This window comes from Macaca fascicularis, chromosome 19 (assembly GCF_037993035.2).
Source record: "Macaca fascicularis isolate 582-1 chromosome 19, T2T-MFA8v1.1".
NCBI classification, from domain to species: domain Eukaryota; kingdom Metazoa; phylum Chordata; class Mammalia; order Primates; family Cercopithecidae; genus Macaca; species Macaca fascicularis.
In genome coordinates, this window is record NC_088393.1 from 11987918 (window position 1) to 12006813 (window position 18896).

An 18896-nucleotide genomic window follows, 5' to 3' on the forward strand; every position below is an offset into this window, starting at 1 on the left:
GCGTGGTCAGTAACCTTTATTGCGCAACTCTGAGGCCGGGGCAGACTCGGCTGGGGAGATTTACTGTGGGAACGTCTGGCCCGGCCCCTTCCTCCCCTCCGGGCGCCGCTGGCCGCCTCCGCTCCCTGTCCGGGCCGCGTTCAGCCCTTGAAGGGGCCCCGTGGGGCCTGCGCTAGACCCGGAGGGATTGGGGGCACCGATGGGGGCCGCCAGGTGGGTGTCAGGGCGACTCTAGGGCCTCCGAGAGCGACGGTGCTTCTTGTAGCTTTCGATTAATTTCTGGGAACGGATCTTTAGCGATGCGCGGGTCACTACCTGGTTGTCCTCCTCCTCACTCTCTTCATCTACGGGGGGGGCGGTGGTGGGGGGATGAGCAGGGAGCGATGAGGGATCCAGGTCCCCATCCCTGGTACCCCTTCCCTTTACCACCCCACTCCACCCCCACCTTGGCCTTGAGCAGGGTATGGGACAACCTCCTGTTCCCCAGCTTGGGGCCCTAACCACACCCCTTCATCCCCCCACCCATACTGACCAAAAAACTTGTCCTTGGGAGTGGCAAGGGGCAGCGTGATGCGGGTGTTGTATTCGGGCAGCCTTCCCTCTAAGCTGGCGAGGAACTAAGCGGGGATGGGAAGTGAGAGAGGAAGGTGGGAGGGGCCAGGGGCCACCGAGAAATCACATTCCCCCTCCTCCCTACCCCATTCGGAGATATGCCCTGGTTCCAACTGGAGACCATTGCCCACTTCCATCCTTCCTTCAGCAGACACCTTGATACCCAGCTTCGCCTCCTCATCACTCAGGTCCGCCCCTGGTCTCTGGGGCCCTGCTATAGGCCTCTCCCCATCCCGATCCCCCAGCCGCGTCCTCTAGCCTCCCGGGATCCGCCCGCACCTCGTCTGGTTTCTTCCCTCGTGGCTCGGGCTCACCCCTAGCTCCTCAAACCTCACCCGTTGTGTCCCCGAGACCCCTTCCTGGCTGATCAGCCTGCACTCTGGTCTCTTGAAGTGGCCCCCAGTTCCCTGGTTTTCCGACCCAGCCCCACTACTAGAGCTCTGGAGCTCTGCCCCAGGGCTGCAGGGCACCTCGCGGTCAGCGATGTGGCGCAGCATCTCCTGCACGTCGTGGCTCCCGAGCTGCGCCTGCAATTTCAGCAGCTTTTCCTCCACGAGGCCCAGCAGGCTTGGCAGATAGTTATCTGCCTGGGGATCCAGCTCCTTCCCCACGAAGCGGCCGTCCTCCTGTGGCCAAGGTAGAGCCGGGTCAGCCGAGAGGGGTGGGGCCTATTGGAAGGCGCCACCCAGGGGCGGGGCTTTTCTCTCGGGAGCTGGGCCTAGGAGCTAAGGGCCCACCTACAGGGGCCATCCTAGCCATTGTGGGCGGGGACTTAGATCAAGGCCGGGTCTGCGATGGGGGAGTCTCTGAACTCTAGCTCTATATGAAAAGGTTTCGGGGAGGCCTCTTGGGAACAGTAAGGATTCGAGGGAGACCATTGTGGGATGGCCTCCTGAAGAAATGGGCCTCTGCTGCGGGCAGGATAGGGCGTCTGTCTCGGGTTGCTCCAGAATTGCAGATAGGTCTCCGAGGTTTTCTGGGACAGGGTGGGACTTCTTTCCCTTGGAGGCGGAGCTTGAGAGGGGACAGGGGCTCTGAAGTCTTGGGCTTCCTTGGGGAGTGAGAGCTTCCCCAGGGAGGTGGGGCGGGGAATGGGGTGGGGCTTCCCCTGTGGGCGGGGCCTCTGACGTTCGGGACAGAGGATGTGGCAGGCCACGTTCCCCAGGGCAAGCGGGTGTGGCAGGAACCCCTGCTTTGTGGCTGCGCCTCTTTGGTCCCGTGAGGGCCTGGTGGGGCTTCCCCCCGGGCGGGGCCTACCACAGTGATGTGGACCAGCTTGCTGGCCAGGTGCTCTAGGCTGTCCTTGGCCACTTGCATCGCCCGCAAGGCGCGCTCCAGCTGGTCCTGGGCCTCGGCGTGCCGCTGCTCCTCCTTCTTGAGACGCTCCTGCGCCTCGGCTTGCAGTTTCTGCTGGCTGGAGGGAGCCGGGAGGTCACCCCGGGGTCTCAGCCCGCCCCACCGCCCTCCCCAGGGCCCTGGCGCCTCACCTCACCAGCGTGGCCTCCCCTGAGTACTTGAGGTCTTCCAGCTCCCGCTGAAGTTGTTGCTTCTCCTGCTTCAGCCTCACCAACGTCTGCTCGTTCTCGCTCTTGAGCGTCTCCAACTGCGCGAAGGTGTCGCCCTGGGCCACGAACCGCCGCACCAACGACTGTGGGCCACCCAGCCCCAGTCAGAGCCAGGGCCTAGAGAGGCGCAGGGGCGCTCCACCTCCTCTCCCCCACCCTGCGTCCTATCGCACGCAGGACAGGTGGCCTGAGCTGGCGTCTTTTGCACAGCAATGTATGGGGACACTGTGGGTTGGACTCAGGGTGGCTTCAAGGATGAGCAGCCCTGGATATATCATTTTTGCGGGGGCTCTTTCTGGCCTATATAAGGAATTTGAGTCAGCTCAAATTCGGGGGCAGCTGGACAGGCGAGCATAGCTTCTTTCCAAAAATCAACGTGCCATCAATTTCTGGCCGCGAATCTCGCCTGATCCCACAGGAAATACCTCCCTTCTTCGGAGCCATCTGCTCACAAGGCCCACATCTGGAAAGGGGCTGCGCCTCAGTGCCCCAGATGACCCCATAGGTGTCCTCCAATAGGTGGGAGTCCCGGAACTCCTCAGGGGTTGGCCCCATGGGGGCAGCAGCAGGTTGGCGGGCACCCAGAGGGGAGAAACAGGGTTGGGGTCCAGTGTTCACTGGCGGGAACCAGGACCCAAAGGGGACACATTGGTCTTAGAATAATGCAAAGAAGACGCTGTAAAGTGAGGGACCCAGCGCAGGGACCCCACTTGCCAGGATCTGAGCGGTCTACTGGGTCACAGACCATGTTACAGACACTGGAGACAGAACAAGAGAGGAAACTCAGTTCTCCTAGAGCTGGCACGGCAAAGGAATTAGCATGGTTCAAGAGAGAACGGAAGGCGAGTGTAGAAATGACAGCGAGTGTGGACAGCTCCTGGGGGTTTTGCTGTGAAGGGCAGCAGGAAAACTGAACGGTAGCTGGAGGGGGAAGGGATGTTTTTCAAGAAAGGAGTAGGTTTGTGAGCTGAAGAACTGACCTGGCAGAGAGGGGAGGCAGGGTGTGCCGGTTTCACCAGCCTGGGCACCCCTGGGGCCCATCTGGGGTGGACGGGGCAGGGCGGAGAGGGCTGCGGGCAGAACTCACGTGCGTCTCGGCAGTGCCAGTGGCGTCCTTGACCTTGCCAAAGATCACCTCCATCTGGTACATGCTCCAGCGCTGCTGCAGCTCCTCCTCCTTGGCATGCAGGCTGTCCTGGGTGGTGTCCTCAGACTGTAGCAGTAGGTGCTCACGGTGCGTCTGCTCGTGGGTTGAGGTCAGAGCCAGGGTCAGCCCGTGGACAGCGCTTAGGGCGGAGGCCGGGGAGGGGGATCCAGACTGGGGCCCAGGAGGGAACAGGGCTCAAACTGGAGAGAAGGGAGAGCGCAAAAGCTTGGGGCCAGATAAAGGCACCCGGGCAGAAAGTGGGACAAGGTCGAGCGCGGGTGGTGGTGGCTGTGATTCACGCCTTTCATTCCAGTACTTTAGGAGGCTGAGGCCGGAGGATCGTTTGAGCCCAGGGGTTCGCGACCAGCTTGGGCAACATGGCGAAACCCCATCTCTACAAAAAATGCAAAAATTAGCAGGGCGTGGTAGGGCGCCTGTAGTCCCAGCTACTTGGGAGGCCGAGGTGAGAGGATCGCTTGAGCTCAAGGCTGCAGTAAGCTATAATTAGTCTGAGCGACAGAGTGAGACCCTGTCTAAAAATATATATATATACGCACACACACACACAGAAAAAACTACCAAAAAAAAAAAAAAAAAATACAAAAAACCCTTGGCCGGGCGCGGTGGCTCACGCCTGTAATCCCAGCACTTTAAGAGGCCAAGGCGGGCGGATCACAAGGTCAGGAAATCGAGATCATCCTGGCTAACACGGTGAAACCCCGTCTCTACTAAAAATACAAAAAAAATTAGCCTGGCGTGGTGGCGGGCGCCTGTAATCCCAGCTGCTGGGAAGGCTGAGGCAGGAGAACGGCGTGAACCCGGGAAACGGAGCTTGCAGTGAGCCGACATCGCGCCACCGCACTCCAGCCTGGGAGACAGAGCGAGACTCCGTCTCAAAAAAAAAAAAAAAATACCTTGGTGAGGGCTGGATGAGTGGCAGCCTCAGGGCAGGTGCAGGGGCGGGGCCAAGAGTGAGGGGGCGGAGCCTTAAGCAAGGGTTGGGTTAGAGGCAGGGTCAGATTTAGGACAGGCAGTCTAGTCAGTTGGGAAAGGATGGGTAGGAGTCACTGAGCAAGGGGAAGGCTGGAGGCCATGTCAGAGCCAAAATGGTGCTGTCGCGTAGGAGGGGAGGGGAGGAGAGGCGGGGTCAGAGATGTGGGAGGAGTCTTTGCACTAAATGGGGGTGAAGTCAGAGAGGGGGCGGAGTTAGGAGAACCTTAGGAAGCGGGAGAAGGCCTAGGATGAGGTAGAGCCAGGGCATGGCTGGTTTGTGCCCGGCAGGGCTGGAGTCACAGGCGCGCACCCCTGGGTGCGCCCACCTTGCGCTCCATGCGCTCGTTCTCCAGTTTCTTCTCCTCGGCACGCTTCTTGCACTCACTTATGTAGCGTTCTCGCTTCTTGCGCTCTCGAACCAAGGTCTCCTCCAGGTACTGCAGCTGGTTCTGGAGGGCAGGCAGGGGAGCAGGGAGACCAGCTGGCACCTATCGCTGCCCGCCGCAGGGTGCTGGGAGATAGATGGGGGCGGGGGCGTTGGGGAAGCTCAGGGACAGCTGAGGTCAGATTCTCAAGCTGGGAGACCGCGGCATCTGGGCAGGATGGCTGAGAGCAAGAGGGGTGGCACCTTGGCAATGTCCCGAGCATTGAGGGCCTCTTGGTTCACCAAGTGCAGTGCTTCCAGTTCATGTTTGGTCCTCACCACCTCAGCCTCCATGGAGTCCAGCCGGTTCTCCAAGTTAAGACTCTCGTCCTGGGGCGTGATGGGGAGCGGTTGGGAAGATGGGGCAGGCCTGTGACTGTTGTCCCTGGCTAAGCCCGCCCTCCCTGCTTGCCATCTCACCCGAGCCCTCCAAGTCCCTACCATTAGATAGGCCTTGAGCTGCAGGTACACGCTGGTAATGTGCTCGGCCTCCTGCGCCTTCATCCGGGCCTTCTCCAGGCGGTTCTCCAGGTTCCGCATGGTCTGGAGAGCAGCAGGGCTGGGCTGAGGGCCCTCCGCACTCAGTCCCTCCCACACGACCCTCTGCCCTGCAGGCCTCACCCGCCCCTACCTTGGCCACCTCCGTGTGGCTGTCTTGCGCCTCCGCCATCTCCAGAAGGCGCAGGCTGTGCTGCAGCTGGAGCTCCTCCAGCCGCCTCTTCCGCAACACCACCTGGTAACGCAGGGCGTTCTGCTGCTTCACCTTCTCCCTCAGCCGGTGGTCTAGGTGCTCCAGGGCCTGCTGCAAGGAGGGGAGCGAAAGCAGGGGCCTGAACACCCTACCCCGACACACATCTAGCCCTTCTTCCCTTCCTTCTCCCATATCTTCCAGGACTCCCCTCTCCCGTTTTCTACCCACCTCCCTGGCCACCCCTTCTGTGCTGTTTTTGGAGAGAGAGCACCAGGGTCTTCTCTCTGTCTATATCCACCACCTTGGTGATCTTACATCGGCTCAGGGTTCTACAAATTTAAAACAAAAATTTTTTTCTCTTTTCTTTTCTTTTTTCTTTTTGATGAAGTCTTGCTCTGTCGCCCAGGCTGGAGTACTGTGGGGCAATCTCGGCACACTGCAACCTCCTCCTCCTGGGTTCACGCCATTCTCCTCCTCAGCCTCCCAAGTAGCTGAGATTACAGGCTCCCACCAGCACACCTGGCTAATTTTTGTTTTGTTTTGTTTTGTTTTGAAAAGAAGTTTCGCTCTGTTGCCCAGGCTGAAGTGTACTGGCACGATCTTGGCTCACTGCAACCTCCGTCTCCCAGGTTGAAGCAATTCTCCTGTCTCAGCCTCCCAAGTAGCTGGGATTACAGGCATGTGCCACCACACCCGGCTAATTTTTGTATTTTGGGTAGAGACAGGGTTTCACCATGTTGGCCAGGCTGGTCTCGAATGCCTGACTTCAGGTGATCCAACTGCCTCGGCCTCCCAAAGTGCTGGGATTACAGACGTGAGCCACCTCACCCGGCTGACTTCTGGCCATTTTTTTCTTTTAAAAAAATTGTTTAGGCTAGGCGCGGTGGCTAACACCTGTAATCCCAGGACCTTGGGAGGTCAAGGCAGGCAGATCATGAGGTCAGGAGATCGAGAACATCCTGGGTAACATGGTGAAACCAGATCTCTACTAAAAATACAAAAAATTAGCCAGGCGTGGTGGCGGGCACCTGTAGTCCCAGCTACTTGGGAGGCTGAGGCAGGAGAATGGTGTGAACCTGGCGGGGGAGCTTGCAGTGAGCCGAGATCATGCACCTGCACTCCAGCCTGGGCGACAGAGTGAGACTCCGTCTCAAAAAAAACCAAAAAACAAACAAAAAAATTTATACAGGCAGGGTCTCGCTATGTTGCCCAGGCTGGTGTCGAATTCCTGGGCCCAAACCATCCTCCTTCCTGGGCCTCCCAAAGTGCTGAGACTACACGCATGAGCCACTGTACCCAGCCCAGTTTTATTTTGTTTTGTTTTTTGAGATGGGGTCTTACCCTGTCACTCAGGCTGGAGTACAGTGACTCGATCTTGGCTCACTGCAACCTCTGCCCCTTGAGCTAAAGTGATCCTTCTTCCTCAGCATCCTCAGTAGCTGGGACCACAGACACATGCCACAACGCCTGGCTACGTTTTTGTAGTTTTGGTAGAGACAGGGTTTCATCATGTTGCCCAGATTGGTCATGAAATTCTGAGCTCAAGTGGTCCACCCACTTCGGCCTCCCAAAGTGCTGGGATTACAGGCGTGAGCCACCATGCCCAGCCTTTTAATTTTAAAAATTATTTTTTGAGGCCAGGCGCGGTGGCTCAAGCCTGTAATCCCAGTACTTTGGGAGGCCGAGACGGGCGGATCACGAGGTCAGGAGATCAAGACCATCCTGGCTAACACGGTGAAACCCCGTCTCTACTAAAAAATACGAAAAAACTTAGCCGGGCGAGGTGGCGGGCGCCTGTAATCCCAGCTACTCGGGAGGCTGAGGCAGGAGAATGGCGTAAACCCGGGAGGCGGAGCTTGCAGTGAGCTGCGATCCGGCCACTGCACTTCAGCCTGGGCTACAGAGCGAGACTCTGTCTCAAAAAAAAAAAAAAAAAAAATTATTTTTTGAGGCCAGGCGCGGTGGCTCAAGCCTGTAATCCCAGTACTTTGGGAGGCCGAGACGGGCGGATCACGAGGTCAGGAGATCGAGACCATCCTGACTAACACGGTGAAACCCCGTCTCTACTAAAAAATACAAAAATCTAGCCAGGCGAGGTGGTGGGCACCTGTAGTCCCAGTTACTCCGGAGGCTGAGGCAGGAGAATGGCATAAACCCGGGAGGCGGAGCTTGCAGTGAGCTGAGATCCGGCCACTGCACTCCAGCCTGGGCGACAGAGCGAGACTCCGTCTCAAATTAAAAAAAAAAAAAAAAAAAATTATTTTTTGAGACAAGGCCTTGCTTTGTCACCCAGACCGGAGTGCAGTGGCACGAACATGACTCACTGCAGCCTCGACCTCCCCAGTTCAAATGATCCTCCCACCTTAGCCTGGCGAGTAGCTGGGACTAGAGTCCTGCGCCACCACATTTGGCTAATCTTTTGTATTTGTTGTAGAGTCAAAGTTTCACTATGTTGCCAGGCTGGTCTCGAACTCTTGGGCTCAAGCAATCCTCCAGCCTTGGCCTCCCAAAGCACTGGCATTACAGGCATGAGCCACCATGCCTAGACTGTGTTTTATTTTTTATTATTTATTTATTTATTTATTTTGAGACAGAGTTTTGGTCCTGTGGCCCAGGCTGGAGTGCAGTGGATGATCTCGGCTCACCACAACCTCCACCTCCTGGGTTCAAGTGATTCTCCTGCCTCAGCCTCCCGAGTAGCTGGGATTACAGGCATGCACCACCATGCCCAGCTAATTTTTTGTATTTTTAATAGAGACGGGGTTTTGCTATGTTGACCAGGCTGGTCTCGAACGCCCAACCTCAGGTGATCCGCCCACCTCGGCCTCCCAAAGTTCTGGGATTACAGGCACGAGCCACCGCGCCTGGCCTTTATTTTGATTTTTTATCTTTTGTTTCTGTTTTTTTGTTTGTTTTTGTTTTTTTGAGACGGAGTCTCACGCTGTTTCCAGGCTAGACTGCAGTGGCACCAATCTCAGCTCACCGCAAGCTCCGCCTCCTGGGTTCAAGCCATTCTCCTGCCTCAGCCTCCTGCGTAGCTGGGACTACAGGCACCCGCCACCACGTCCTGCTAATTTTTTGTATTTTTAGTACAGACGGGGTTTAGCCAGGATGGTCTCGATCTCCTGACCTCGTGATCTGCCCGCCTCAGCTTCCCAAAGTGCTGGGATTACAGGCGTGAGCCGCTGCACCCGGCCTTTTTTTTCTTTTTTTTTTTTTTTTAAAGAAACAGGTTGTACTGTCACTCAGGCTAGAGTGCAGTGGTGTAATCGTGGTTCGTTACAGTCTCAGACTTTTAGGCTCATGCAATCCTTCAGCCTCAGCCTCCCGAGTAGCTGGGATTACACACATGTGCCACTGGTCGGTCATTGTTTTGTTTTTTTTTTTTTTGAGACGGAGTCTCACGTCCGTCGCCCAGGCTGGAGCACAGTGGCACAACCTCAGCTCACTGCAGCCTCTGCCCCCGGGGTTCAAGTGACTTCAAAAAATTTTTTTTTTAATTTTATTTATTTATTTATTTTTTGAGATGGAATTTCGCTCTTGTTGCCCAGACTGGAGTGTAATGGTGTGATCTCAGCTCACTGCAACCTCCACGTCCCAGGTTGAAGCGATTCTCCTGCCTCAGCCTCCTGAGTAGCTGGGATTACAAATGTGCGCCACCGCACCCAGCTAAGTTTTGTATTTTCAGTAGAGACGGGGGTTTCTCCATGTTGGTCTCGAACTCCCGACTTCAGGTGATCTGCCTGCCTCGGCCTCCCAAAGTGCTGTGATTACAGACGTGAGCCACTGCACCCGGCTGTGATTTTTTTTTTTTAAACCTGTTTTCCCTATTAGGATATGAGCTGCTTTTAGAAGTGGAGACTTGGTCTGCTTTTTCACTGCATTTACTACCATGCCAGGATGCCAGATACAAGGACAGTTAGTAATAAAGATTTAATTGAATGAGCATACGAATGGCAGCTACTGTGCAGGAAGGATTGGAGAGGGTGAGCCTGGAGTTCATAGGTGAGGGGACCCAGGCTGGAAATGAAGGAGGAGGTGGAGTGAGGGTGGGCAAACCTGGCCTGTCCTGTTCTTCAGGTATGGCTTCTCCCACTTCCATTCGTGAATCACTGCCTGGACAACTTTCTCATCTCCCTGCAAGGAGGGAAGTCCAGTCACCTTTCAGCATGCCTCTTCCCCCTGAGGCCAGGTGCTACCTCCTTGCTCCCCCCATCCCTGCCACAGGAACCCTCCACCCACCCCTGCGCCCCTTACCTTGAGCAGGTCCAGCAGCTTTAGTTCCAGTGCCTTAGTCTCCTCGCGGAGCTGACTGATGGTCTCCTGGTTCTTCTTAATGTTCCACTGAGAGCTCTCAAAAAAAGCCTTCCGGTCACCCTCTGGCAGGCAGGGGAAGTGGACAGACACACAGTTACTGGGAGGGTGGCTGGGTGGGTGCAATATCCCAGAGGGAAGACCTTTTTTGCAATCATCAACTTTTTTTTTTTGAAACAGAGTTTCGCTCTTGTTGCCCAGGCTGGAGTGCAATGGTGCAATCTCAGCTCATCACAGCCTCTGCCTCCCGGGTTCAAGAGATTCTCCTGCCTCAGCCTCCCAAGTAGCTGGGATTACAGGCATGTGCCACCACACCTGGCTAATTTTGTATTTTTAGTAGAGACGGGGTTTCACCATGTTGGTCAGGCTGGTCTCGAACTCCCGACCTCAGGTGATCTGCCCGCCTCGGGCTCCCAAAGTGCTGCGATCACAGGCGTGAGCCACCGCGCCTGGCCTCATCAACTTAATATTGTAAGAATGCAATCGTCGATCAGCCTGAGCCTGGCCAACATGGTAAAACCCCGTCTCTACTAGAAATACAAAAATTAGCCAGGTGTGAGGCTGGGCACAATGGCTCTTTCCTGTAATCCCAGCACTTTGGGAGGTAGAGGTGGGCGGATCACCTGAGGTCATCCGCCTGAGTTCAAGACCAGCCTGGCCAACATGGTGAAACCCCGCCTCTACAAAAATTAGCTGGGCATGATGGCAGGTGACTGTAATCCCAGCTACGGGAGGCTGAGGCACGAGAATCACTTGACCTCCGGAGGTGGAGGCTGCAGTGAGCCGAGATCCTGCCACTGCACTCCAGCCTGGGCAACAGAGCAAGACTCCATCTCAAAACAAACAAACAAACAAACAAAAAAAACCCCTGTCCCTGGGTATACTCAGATAATTGGTTCCAGGATCCGAGTATACCAAAATCCTTCCATACTCAAGTCCTACAGTGAGCCCTGTGGAAACTGCAGATACAAACGGTTGTCCCTCTGTATACTCAAGTTTTGCATCCCATGACTGTTGTATTTTCTTTTCTTTTCTTTTTTGGGACTGGGTCTTGCTCTGTCACCCAGGCTGAAGTGCAGTGGTGCTATCATTGCTCACTGAAGCCTCAACCTCCTGGGCTCAAGCAGTCCTCCTGCCTCAGCCTCCCAAGTAGCTAGGACTAGAGGCATGTGCTACCACATCCAGCTACTTTATTTTTTGTAGAGTCAAGGGTCTATGTTGCCCAGGCTGGTCTCGAACTCCTGGCCTCTAGCAATCCTTCTGCCTCAGCCTCCCAAAGTGCTAGGATTACAGGCATGAACCACCACACCCAGCCTGCCCATCTCAATTTTTTTAAACTTGAAAGGATGAATGATATACGTGAACACATGGTGTTAAAGGATCAACTGTACTTCACTTTGAGCATTTATTATGTTTTGGATGTTGGACTAAGAGGTTTCCAAATGCCATATATCATGTGCCAATAGGTATCCATATGCATAGGCATATCATACGCCTTGCACAGATGAGAAGACAGAGGCTTGGGCTGATTAAATTGCTTAAGGTCACAAGCAATCATGCAAGATTACCCTTTTTTTTTTTTTTTTTTTTTTGAGACGGAGTCTCGCTCTGTCGCCCAGGCTGGAGTGCAGTGGCCGGATCTCAGCTCACTGCAAGCTCCGCCTCCCAGGTTTACGCCATTCTCCTTTCTCAGCCTCCCGAGTAGCTGGGACTACAGGCGCCCGCCACCTTGCCCGGCTAGTTTTTTGTATTTTTTAGTAGAGGCGGGGTTTCACCGTGTTAGCCAGGATGGTCTCGATCTCCTGACCTCGTGATCCGCCCGTCTCGGCCTCCCAAAGTGCTGGGATTACAGGCTTGAGCCACCGCGCCCGGCCTTTTTTTTTTTTTTGAGATGGAGTCTCGCTCTGTCGCCCAGGCTGGAGTGCAGTGGTGCGATCTCGGCTCACTGCAGGCTCCGCCTCCCGGGTTCACACCATTCTCCTGCCTCAGCCTCCTCAGCAGCTGGGACTACAGGCGCACGCCGCCACGCCCCGCTAATTTTTGTATTTTTAGTAGAGATGGGGTTTCACTGTGTTAGCCAGGATGGTCTCGATCTCCTGACCTCGTGATCCGCCCGCCTCGGCCTCCCAAAGTGCTGGGATTACAGGCGTGAACCACCTCGCCCAGCCATGATTACCTCTTAATAATATCAACAAAAACAATAATAATGGCTTATACACAAGGATTCTGCAACCTCAGGATGACCAACTGGGCCGAATAATTATTTGCTGTGGGGAGCTCTCCTGTGTTTTGTAGCATGTTGGGCAGCACCTTCACCTCTGCCCGCTAGATGCCAGTGGAAGACACACACCCACAACAGACATGCCCGCCACCATGCCTGGCTAATTTTTCGTATTTTTAGTAGAGACGGAGTTTCACCGTGTTGGCCATACTGGTCTCAATGTCTTAGGACATTGCCAAATGGCCACTGTGGGGCAAACTAACCCTTTTCTAACAAGAACCATTGGTTTACACCTTATGGTACTTTGCTATGTGCCAGGCACTGTTCTAAGTACTTTACACATTTCAGGTACCTATGTTGTACCGTTACTATCCCCATTTCACACATGGAGAAACTGAGAACAATTAGGTTACTCTTAGTCCCCCAAGGCTGACAACTATTATGCAGAGTCAGGATTCCAACCCAGAAAATCTGGCTCTAAAATCTATGCTCAGGCCAGGTGCGGTGGCCCATGCCTATAACCCCAGCACTTTGGGAAGCTGAGGAGGAAGGATTGCTCAAACCCAGGAGTTCGAGACCAGCCTGGGCAGCATAGTGAGACCCCATCTCTACAAAAAGTAAGAAAATTAGCCAAGCACAGTGACATATGCCTGTAGTCCCAGCTACTCAGGAGGCTGAGGTGGAAGGCTCGCTTGAGCCCAGCTATTATCGAACCACCGCACTCCAGCCTGAACAGCATAGCAAGAACCTGTCAGAAAGAAAGAAGGCTGGGCGTAGTGGCTCACACATGTAATCCTAGCACTTTGGGAGGCCAAGGCCGGTGGATCACTTGAGATCAGGAGTTCGAGACCAGCCTGGCCAACATGGTGAAATCCTGTCTCCACTAAAAATATAAAAATTAGGTGTGGTGGCATGCACCTGTAGTCCCAGCTAGTCAGGAGGCTGAGGCAGGAGAATTACTTGAACCTGGGAGGCAGAGATTGCAGTGAGCCGAGATCATGCCACTGCTCTCTAGCCTAGGCAACAGAGCAAGACCCTGTCTAAAAAAAAAGAAAAAAAAAAAAAAAGGCCGGGTGCAGTGGCTCACACCTGTAATCCTAGCCAGCACTTTGGGAAGCTGAGGTGGGCGGATCACGAGGTCAAGAGATTGAGACCACCCTGGCCAATATGGTGAAACCCCTTTGTACTAAAAACACAAAAATTAGCTGGGCATGGTGGCGCGTGCCTGTAGTCCCAGTTACTCTGGAGGCTGAGGCAGGAGAATTGCTTGAACCTGGGAGGCGGAGGTTGCAGTGAGACCAGATCGTTCCACTGCACTCCTGCCTGGCAACAGAGTGAGATTTCTGCCAAAAAAAAAAGAGAGAGAGAGAGAAAATAAATTACAGGAAAGTATGAAGTACAGTTCATTCGGTTCTGAACTCATGAGAAGTTTTGAGAGAGGATGAAAAACATGAATCAAGTATGAGTTTTTGCCCAGAAACTGTTCACCTAGACTCATGCTGGAGAAATACCTTTGTCACACCATGCCTGGTCAGAAGATTGGATGGGCACTGTTGACCCCTGACCCTCTGTACCCTCTGGAGCCATCTTACCTAACAGTTGTATCTTTTTATGTAACTCAGCCACCTGAGCGTGCACAGAGGGCTTCCCGGCATCTCTGTGGAAGGATCCTCCCTTGGAATGGCCGGGGGGCCAGGCCTGGGCTGCTCCCTTGCCTCGGAGGTGGCTGGGTTTGCCCGAAGCCTCCCTGCCCTTGACCTTGGAAGACGGCGTCGAAACCTGGTCCTGAGGAGGCAGGGCGTTGGCGGAGGCCGCCCTGCACAGGGGAGATGTCATGATGGGGTTGGGGCCGAAGGCCCCTAGGGGTTAGGGGGACAACTAGGAGTCAGTCGCTCCTGTCAGGGATCCGTCAGCTCGGATTCCTAGGGCTCTGAAAAATGCACTTTCCGACCGCTAGGTGGTTGCTCTCCGCATCTCTCGGTTGCTAGGTAACCGCCTCCCGTCTCCCGCCAGTGTTTCCATGGAGACCACCCGCGTTCCGTGGCTGACAGTGCGTTCTCATTGGCTGAGGCTGCATAGAGGGGCGGTCCCAACAGAGGGGCGGGGCAGAGCCGCGCTACAGGACAGACGATCTGGGCACTTTGGGGTCACGTGCTCATTCCGTTTCCTTACCCCCGTCCCCCGCAACCTTATCCCGCCCCTGGGGGTTCGTGCGCATTTTTCAGGAACTTTCTTTCCGGCTTGAGAAGCCGCCACTCCCAAGATGGAGGTACGTTGCGCCGCCATTAAGAGCTAGCCCTCAGAACCATCCTCTCTAAGGCTTCACAGTCCTGCCCAAGATGGCCGTCTCGGCTTTGGCACCGCCCCTACTCCTGACTCTCCCAACATGGCTACCCTGACTCCCCGTTCGCGGTGCGGGACGTACGACCGGAAGTGACGGGTCCAGACAGTTCCGCTTTCTTTCTGCAGCAGGAACCGTGGCTGCCGGTCAAGAGGGGCGCGGTGGATAGTGACCTTTGCTCCGGCCCCGTGTAGGTGTGAACGAGCGGGTGGGAGGGCACCTCAGTTTCCTGCAGGGGGCAACCGGAGGGTGCATATGTGGGTGTGGACGGCGGAAACTGTTAATCCCTTTGGCCCGTTGGCGGGAATTGGGTCACAATTGGGCACAGGGAGCGGAGGTTTTGAGATCTTGAGATCCTCGCCATTGATTTGAGCAAAGTGAGACTGGCCAGGATTGGGGAGATCGCTGCCCCTCGCCCCCATATCGGAAACAAAGTGAGGCCTCATTGCCTGGAAGCGATGGAGGAATCCAATTGGCTGGAAGTAGCCCTCTCCCACTGACCGGGATCCCCTTTCTTCCTGCAGCGTGAAGACACAGCGCGTCTTCCCGCTGTCAGCTTCCTCCCACAGAACCCGTTTCGGGCCTCAGAGCCTCTGGCGAGATGCTGCTGCCGCTCCTTCTGCTGCTACCCATGTGCTGGGCCGTGGAGGTCAAGAGGCCCCGGGGCGTCTCCCTCACCAGTGAGTCCTCCTGTTCACCCTCCCGCCAGGCTGGAGGTGGGAGGGGCCAACATTGGGCCTTGGGGATAGGCATTTACAACCTTTTGCCTCAGTTTCCCGGTAGTGCTCCGCTGGTGGGGGTGGGAGGACAGAGGTGGTATTTGATGGAGAAGGCGCTTTCCTGCCCTGGGCTGAGCTTCCTGCACCCCACAGATCATCACTTCTATGATGAGTCCAAGCCTTTCACCTGCCTGGACGGTTCGGCCACCATCCCATTCGATCAGGTCAACGATGACTATTGCGACTGCAAAGATGGCTCTGACGAGCCAGGTGAGCCTTTTCTCTGTTCATCCATCAGATATTTATTGAACGCTGCTCATTGCCAGGCCCTGTCTGTGTGACCAAGATACTCCCTATGCTGACTCCCCCTTGAGTGGGCAGAAACAAGCCCAGCAGTCAGTAGTCAGTGGTCAGTGGTCAGTCTTATGGCCCCGGGCAGCTGGAGGAGCCCAGAGTCCTCCTACTCCCAAGCCTAGGGGTCAGAAAAGGCTCCTCCAAGGAGGTGAGGTTTCAGTTAAATCCCGAGGGTGCTGCAGATGGAGGGGCCAACATGGGCAAACCCCTGGAAGTGGGAGACAGGGTGGGGCCAAGAGCAATCCAGCAGGAGACAGAGGTGAAGGGAAACCCTGGCTTTTTGTTTTTCTGTTTTTTGAAGAGACAGAGTCCTGCTGTGTTGCCGAGGCTGGAGTACAGTGGCATGATTGTAGCTCACTGCAGCCTGGAACTCTTGGGCTCAAGTCATCCTCCTGCCTTGGCCTTCCAAAGTGCTGGGGTTACAGGTGCAAGCCACCGTGCCTGGATGAGGCCGTTTTGTTTTGAATTTTCTTTGAGATGGAGTTTCACTCTTATCGCCCAGGCTGGAGTGCAGTGGCACGGTCTTGGTTCACTGCAACCTCCGCCTCCCAGGCTCAAGCGATTCTCCTGCCTCAGCCTCCTGAGTAGCTGGGATTACAGGCGCACGCCACCATGCCCAGCTAATTTTTCGTATTTTTAGTAGAGACGGGGTTTCACCATGTTGGCCAGGCTGGTCTCAAACTCATCACCTCAGGTGATCCACCCATCTCGGCCTCCCAGAGTGCTGAGATTACAGGCGTGAGCCACAGCGCCAGGCAGAGACCCTATTTTGAAGGACCTCAGTGAGACGAGGCAGGAGGCAGCGCTGGAAAGCTTTGTTTCAAGCCCGGGGTGTGCCGGGTACAACTCTTCCCTTCCTTTGGTCCTTATGTTTCTTGTGCTCTCTGTGTGCAGGGTGGGTCGGGGGCTCTTGTCTGTGGATGGATGGGACACGTCTGGCCCTCACCTGACTGAAAACCTTCCCTCCCTTCTTCCTCACAGGCACGGCTGCCTGTCCTAACGGCAGCTTCCACTGCACCAACACTGGCTATAAGCCCCTGTATATCCCCTCTAGCCGGGTCAACGATGGTGTTTGTGGTAAGTGACGATGCACCAGGATTCTGGAAAGGTGGTAGAGGGAGGGAGGGTGGAGGCACTGCCAGGTCTGATCTCGGCTTCTGCCTCTGCCACAGACTGCTGCGATGGAACAGACGAGTACAACAGCGGCATCGTCTGTGAGAACACCTGCAAGTATGTGGGTGACAGTACCCCTCCCATCACCCCACTCCACTACTTTGCCTGGCTCCACTCAGTGAATCAGGCCCGCTCTCTCTCTGCTTTTCTGTATCGGGTGCTCTGTCTGTGCCAGGTGCCTTGTAAATCCTAATCCCCACCTTTCCCTCTAGTCTGGAAGCAGGTAGGATTGTTTCCCAATTCAACAGATGGGGGAACTCCAGTTTAGAAAGGGAAATGCGGTGGCTCAAGCCTGTAATCCCAGCACTTTGGGAGGCCGAGACGGGTGGATCACGAGGTCAGGAGATCGAGACCATCCTGGCTAACATGGTGAAACCCCGTCTCTACTAAAAATACAAAAAAAAAAAAAAAACTAGCCAGGCGAAGTGGCGGGCGCCTGTAGTCCCAGCTACTAGGGAGGCTGAGGCAGGAGAATGGCGTAAACCCGGGAGGCGGAGCTTGCAGTGAGCCTACATCCAGCCACTGCACTCCAGCCTGGGCGACAGAGCGAGACTCCGTCTCAAAAAAAAAAAAAAAGTAAGGGAAATGACTTCCCCAGGGTCACATAGGAGAGAGCAGAGCTGGCTCTTGGACTCTAAACTTTCCATTGTCACAATCTGCAGCAGGCCCTGAAAACCTACACACCCACAGGTAGATAAAGTATACAACAGAAGGATGCCAGGCGCCGTGGCTCACGCCTGTAATCCTAGCACTTTGGGAGGCTGAGGCGGGCAGTTCATGAGGTCAGGAGATCCAAACCACGGTGAAACCCTGTCTCTACTAAAAATACAAAAAAAATTAGCCGGGTGTGGTGGCAGGTGCCTGTAGTCCCAGCTACTCGGGGGTGCTGAGGCAGGAGAATGGCATGAACCTGGGAGGCGGAGCTTGCAGTGAGCCGAGATCGCACCACTGCACTCCAGCCTGGGCGGCAGAGCGAGACTCTGTCTCACACACACACACAAAAAAGTATACAACAGAAGGAGACTGAGTATGAGACAATAAGGAGAGATGGGGATTGTGGCATCTAGAGGAACAGCTGTTCTCAATTCCTGCCAACTGATCCTTTTATAGTTCATAAGCACGATGATTTATTTTTATTTATTTATTTATTTTTGAGACGGGGTCTCACTCTGTCGCCCAGGCCGGAGTGCAATGGCGTGATGTCAGCTCACTGCAAACTCTGCCCTCTGGGTTCAAGCAATTCTCACGCCTCAGCCTCCCAAGTAGCTGGGAATACAGGTGTGCCCCACCGTGCCCGGCTAACTTTTGTATTTTTAGTAGAGATGGGGTTTCACCATGTTGGCCAGGCTGGCCTCGAACGCCTGACCTCAGGTGATCTGCCCACCTCAGCCTCCCGCTGAGGTGCTAAGTCACCGCGCTTGGCCACGATGATTAGTTTTTTATGCACGTGTGAGAGATGTGCCTCCCTTAAACCTTGTTGTGACCTTGGCACATTACCTGTCTGACATGAAAAAATAAAAATAAGGCCCGGCTCATGGTGGCTCATGCTTATAATCCCAGTGTTTTGGGAGGCCGAGACAGGAAGATTGCTTGAGCCCAGGAGTTTGAGACCAGCCTGGGCAAAAGAGCGAGACCCTATCTCTGTAAGAAGTAAAAAAAAAAATTAAAAGTAAAAATAAAAATTGGAAATTATAATTTAAAAAATTACTGGTTGGGCATGTGGCTCACACCTGTAATCCCAGCACTTTGGGAGGCTGAGGCAAGAGGATCACCTGAGCCCAGGAGTTTGAGACCAGCCTGGGCAACACAGTGAGACCCATCTCGCTGAAAAAATATTTTTTTTTGAGACAGAGTCTAACTCTGTTGCCCAGGCTGGATGGAGTGCAGTGGTGCCATCTCGGCTCACTGCAGCCTCTGCCTCCCGGGTTCAAGCGATTCCTCTGCCTCAGCCTCCTGAGTAGCTGGGACTACAGGCACCCATCACCACACCTGGCTAATTTTTGTATTTTTAGTAGAGACAGTGTTTCATCATATTGGCCAGGCTGGTCTTGAACTCCTGACCTCGTGATCCACCCGCCTTGGCCTCCCAAAGTGCTGGGATTACAGGCTTGAGCTACCGCGCCCGGCCTCCACATCTGTTAAGTAGAAGGTGGATTGAACACAACCAACAGACTTCGTTTTTTTTTTTTTGAGACGGATTCTCGCCTGTTGCCCAGGCTGGAATGCAGTGGTGTGATCTCCGCTCACTGCAAGCTCTGCCTCCCGGATTCATGCCATTCTCCTGCCTCAGCCTCCTGAGTAGCTGGGAGCACAGGTGCCCCCCACTATGCCTGGCTAATTTT

At 54.9% G+C, this 18896-nt stretch overlaps 2 protein-coding genes and 1 pseudogene across 21 annotated transcripts in view; 2 read left to right on the plus strand and 1 right to left on the minus strand.

The window, feature by feature from the left end:
* Window positions 1-14563, minus strand: ODAD3 (outer dynein arm docking complex subunit 3). Of its 3 annotated transcripts, none has more exons than XR_012428420.1 (13): window positions 13560-13908; window positions 9690-9811; window positions 9492-9569; window positions 5373-5543; window positions 5183-5284; window positions 4946-5071; window positions 4644-4766; window positions 3158-3417; window positions 2100-2260; window positions 1870-2026; window positions 1083-1238; window positions 533-617; window positions 1-344 (listed from the first exon to the last, which is right to left on the minus strand). XR_012428420.1 is itself a non-coding variant. In XM_015440608.3 (13 exons), exons 1-13 carry the CDS (start codon window positions 14561-14563, stop codon window positions 232-234), a joined length of 1629 nt encoding a protein of 542 aa, XP_015296094.2. In that variant the 3' UTR covers window positions 1-231. The 3 variants fall into 3 exon arrangements, 2 of the variants coding, with proteins under 2 accessions (XP_015296094.2, XP_005588101.2); XM_015440608.3 differs by lacking the exon at window positions 13560-13908 and adding an exon at window positions 14482-14563 and having other exon boundaries at window positions 3265-3417; XM_005588044.4 differs by having other exon boundaries at window positions 3265-3417.
* PRKCSH (PRKCSH beta subunit of glucosidase II) overlaps window positions 14422-18896 on the plus strand; it is a 15089-nt gene continuing 10614 nt past the window's right edge. For 4 of the 18 annotated variants that reach the window (XM_065535425.1, XM_074025972.1, XM_074025976.1 and 1 more), the window contains exons 1-5: window positions 14422-14742; window positions 14833-14988; window positions 15181-15297; window positions 16363-16458; window positions 16554-16611. In XM_065535425.1, the coding sequence (XP_065391497.1) occupies window positions 14910-14988; window positions 15181-15297; window positions 16363-16458; window positions 16554-16611 (350 nt within the window). In that variant the 5' untranslated portion in view covers window positions 14422-14742; window positions 14833-14909. The remainder of the gene's footprint in view (window positions 14743-14832; window positions 14989-15180; window positions 15298-16362; window positions 16459-16553; window positions 16612-18896) is intronic. The other 14 variants (XM_065535424.1, XM_005588040.4, XM_074025975.1 and 11 more) reach the window with 4 other exon arrangements.
* On the plus strand, window positions 17966-18061 carry LOC123570439 (small nucleolar RNA U13; annotated as a pseudogene).

Coding starts and splice junctions, on each gene's coding strand:
- ODAD3 (XM_005588044.4), bottom strand. CDS start 13,803: ATGACATCTCCCCTGTGCAGGGCGGCCTCCGCCAACGCCCTGCCTCCT. Junction 3,418..4,643: donor ACGAGCGCATGGAGCGCAAG/GTGGGCGCACCC, acceptor ACCCACGAGCAG/ACGCACCGTGAGCACCTACT. Junction 1,239..1,869: donor AGCTGGTCCACATCACTGTG/GTAGGCCCCGCC, acceptor CCTTGGCCACAG/GAGGACGGCCGCTTCGTGGG.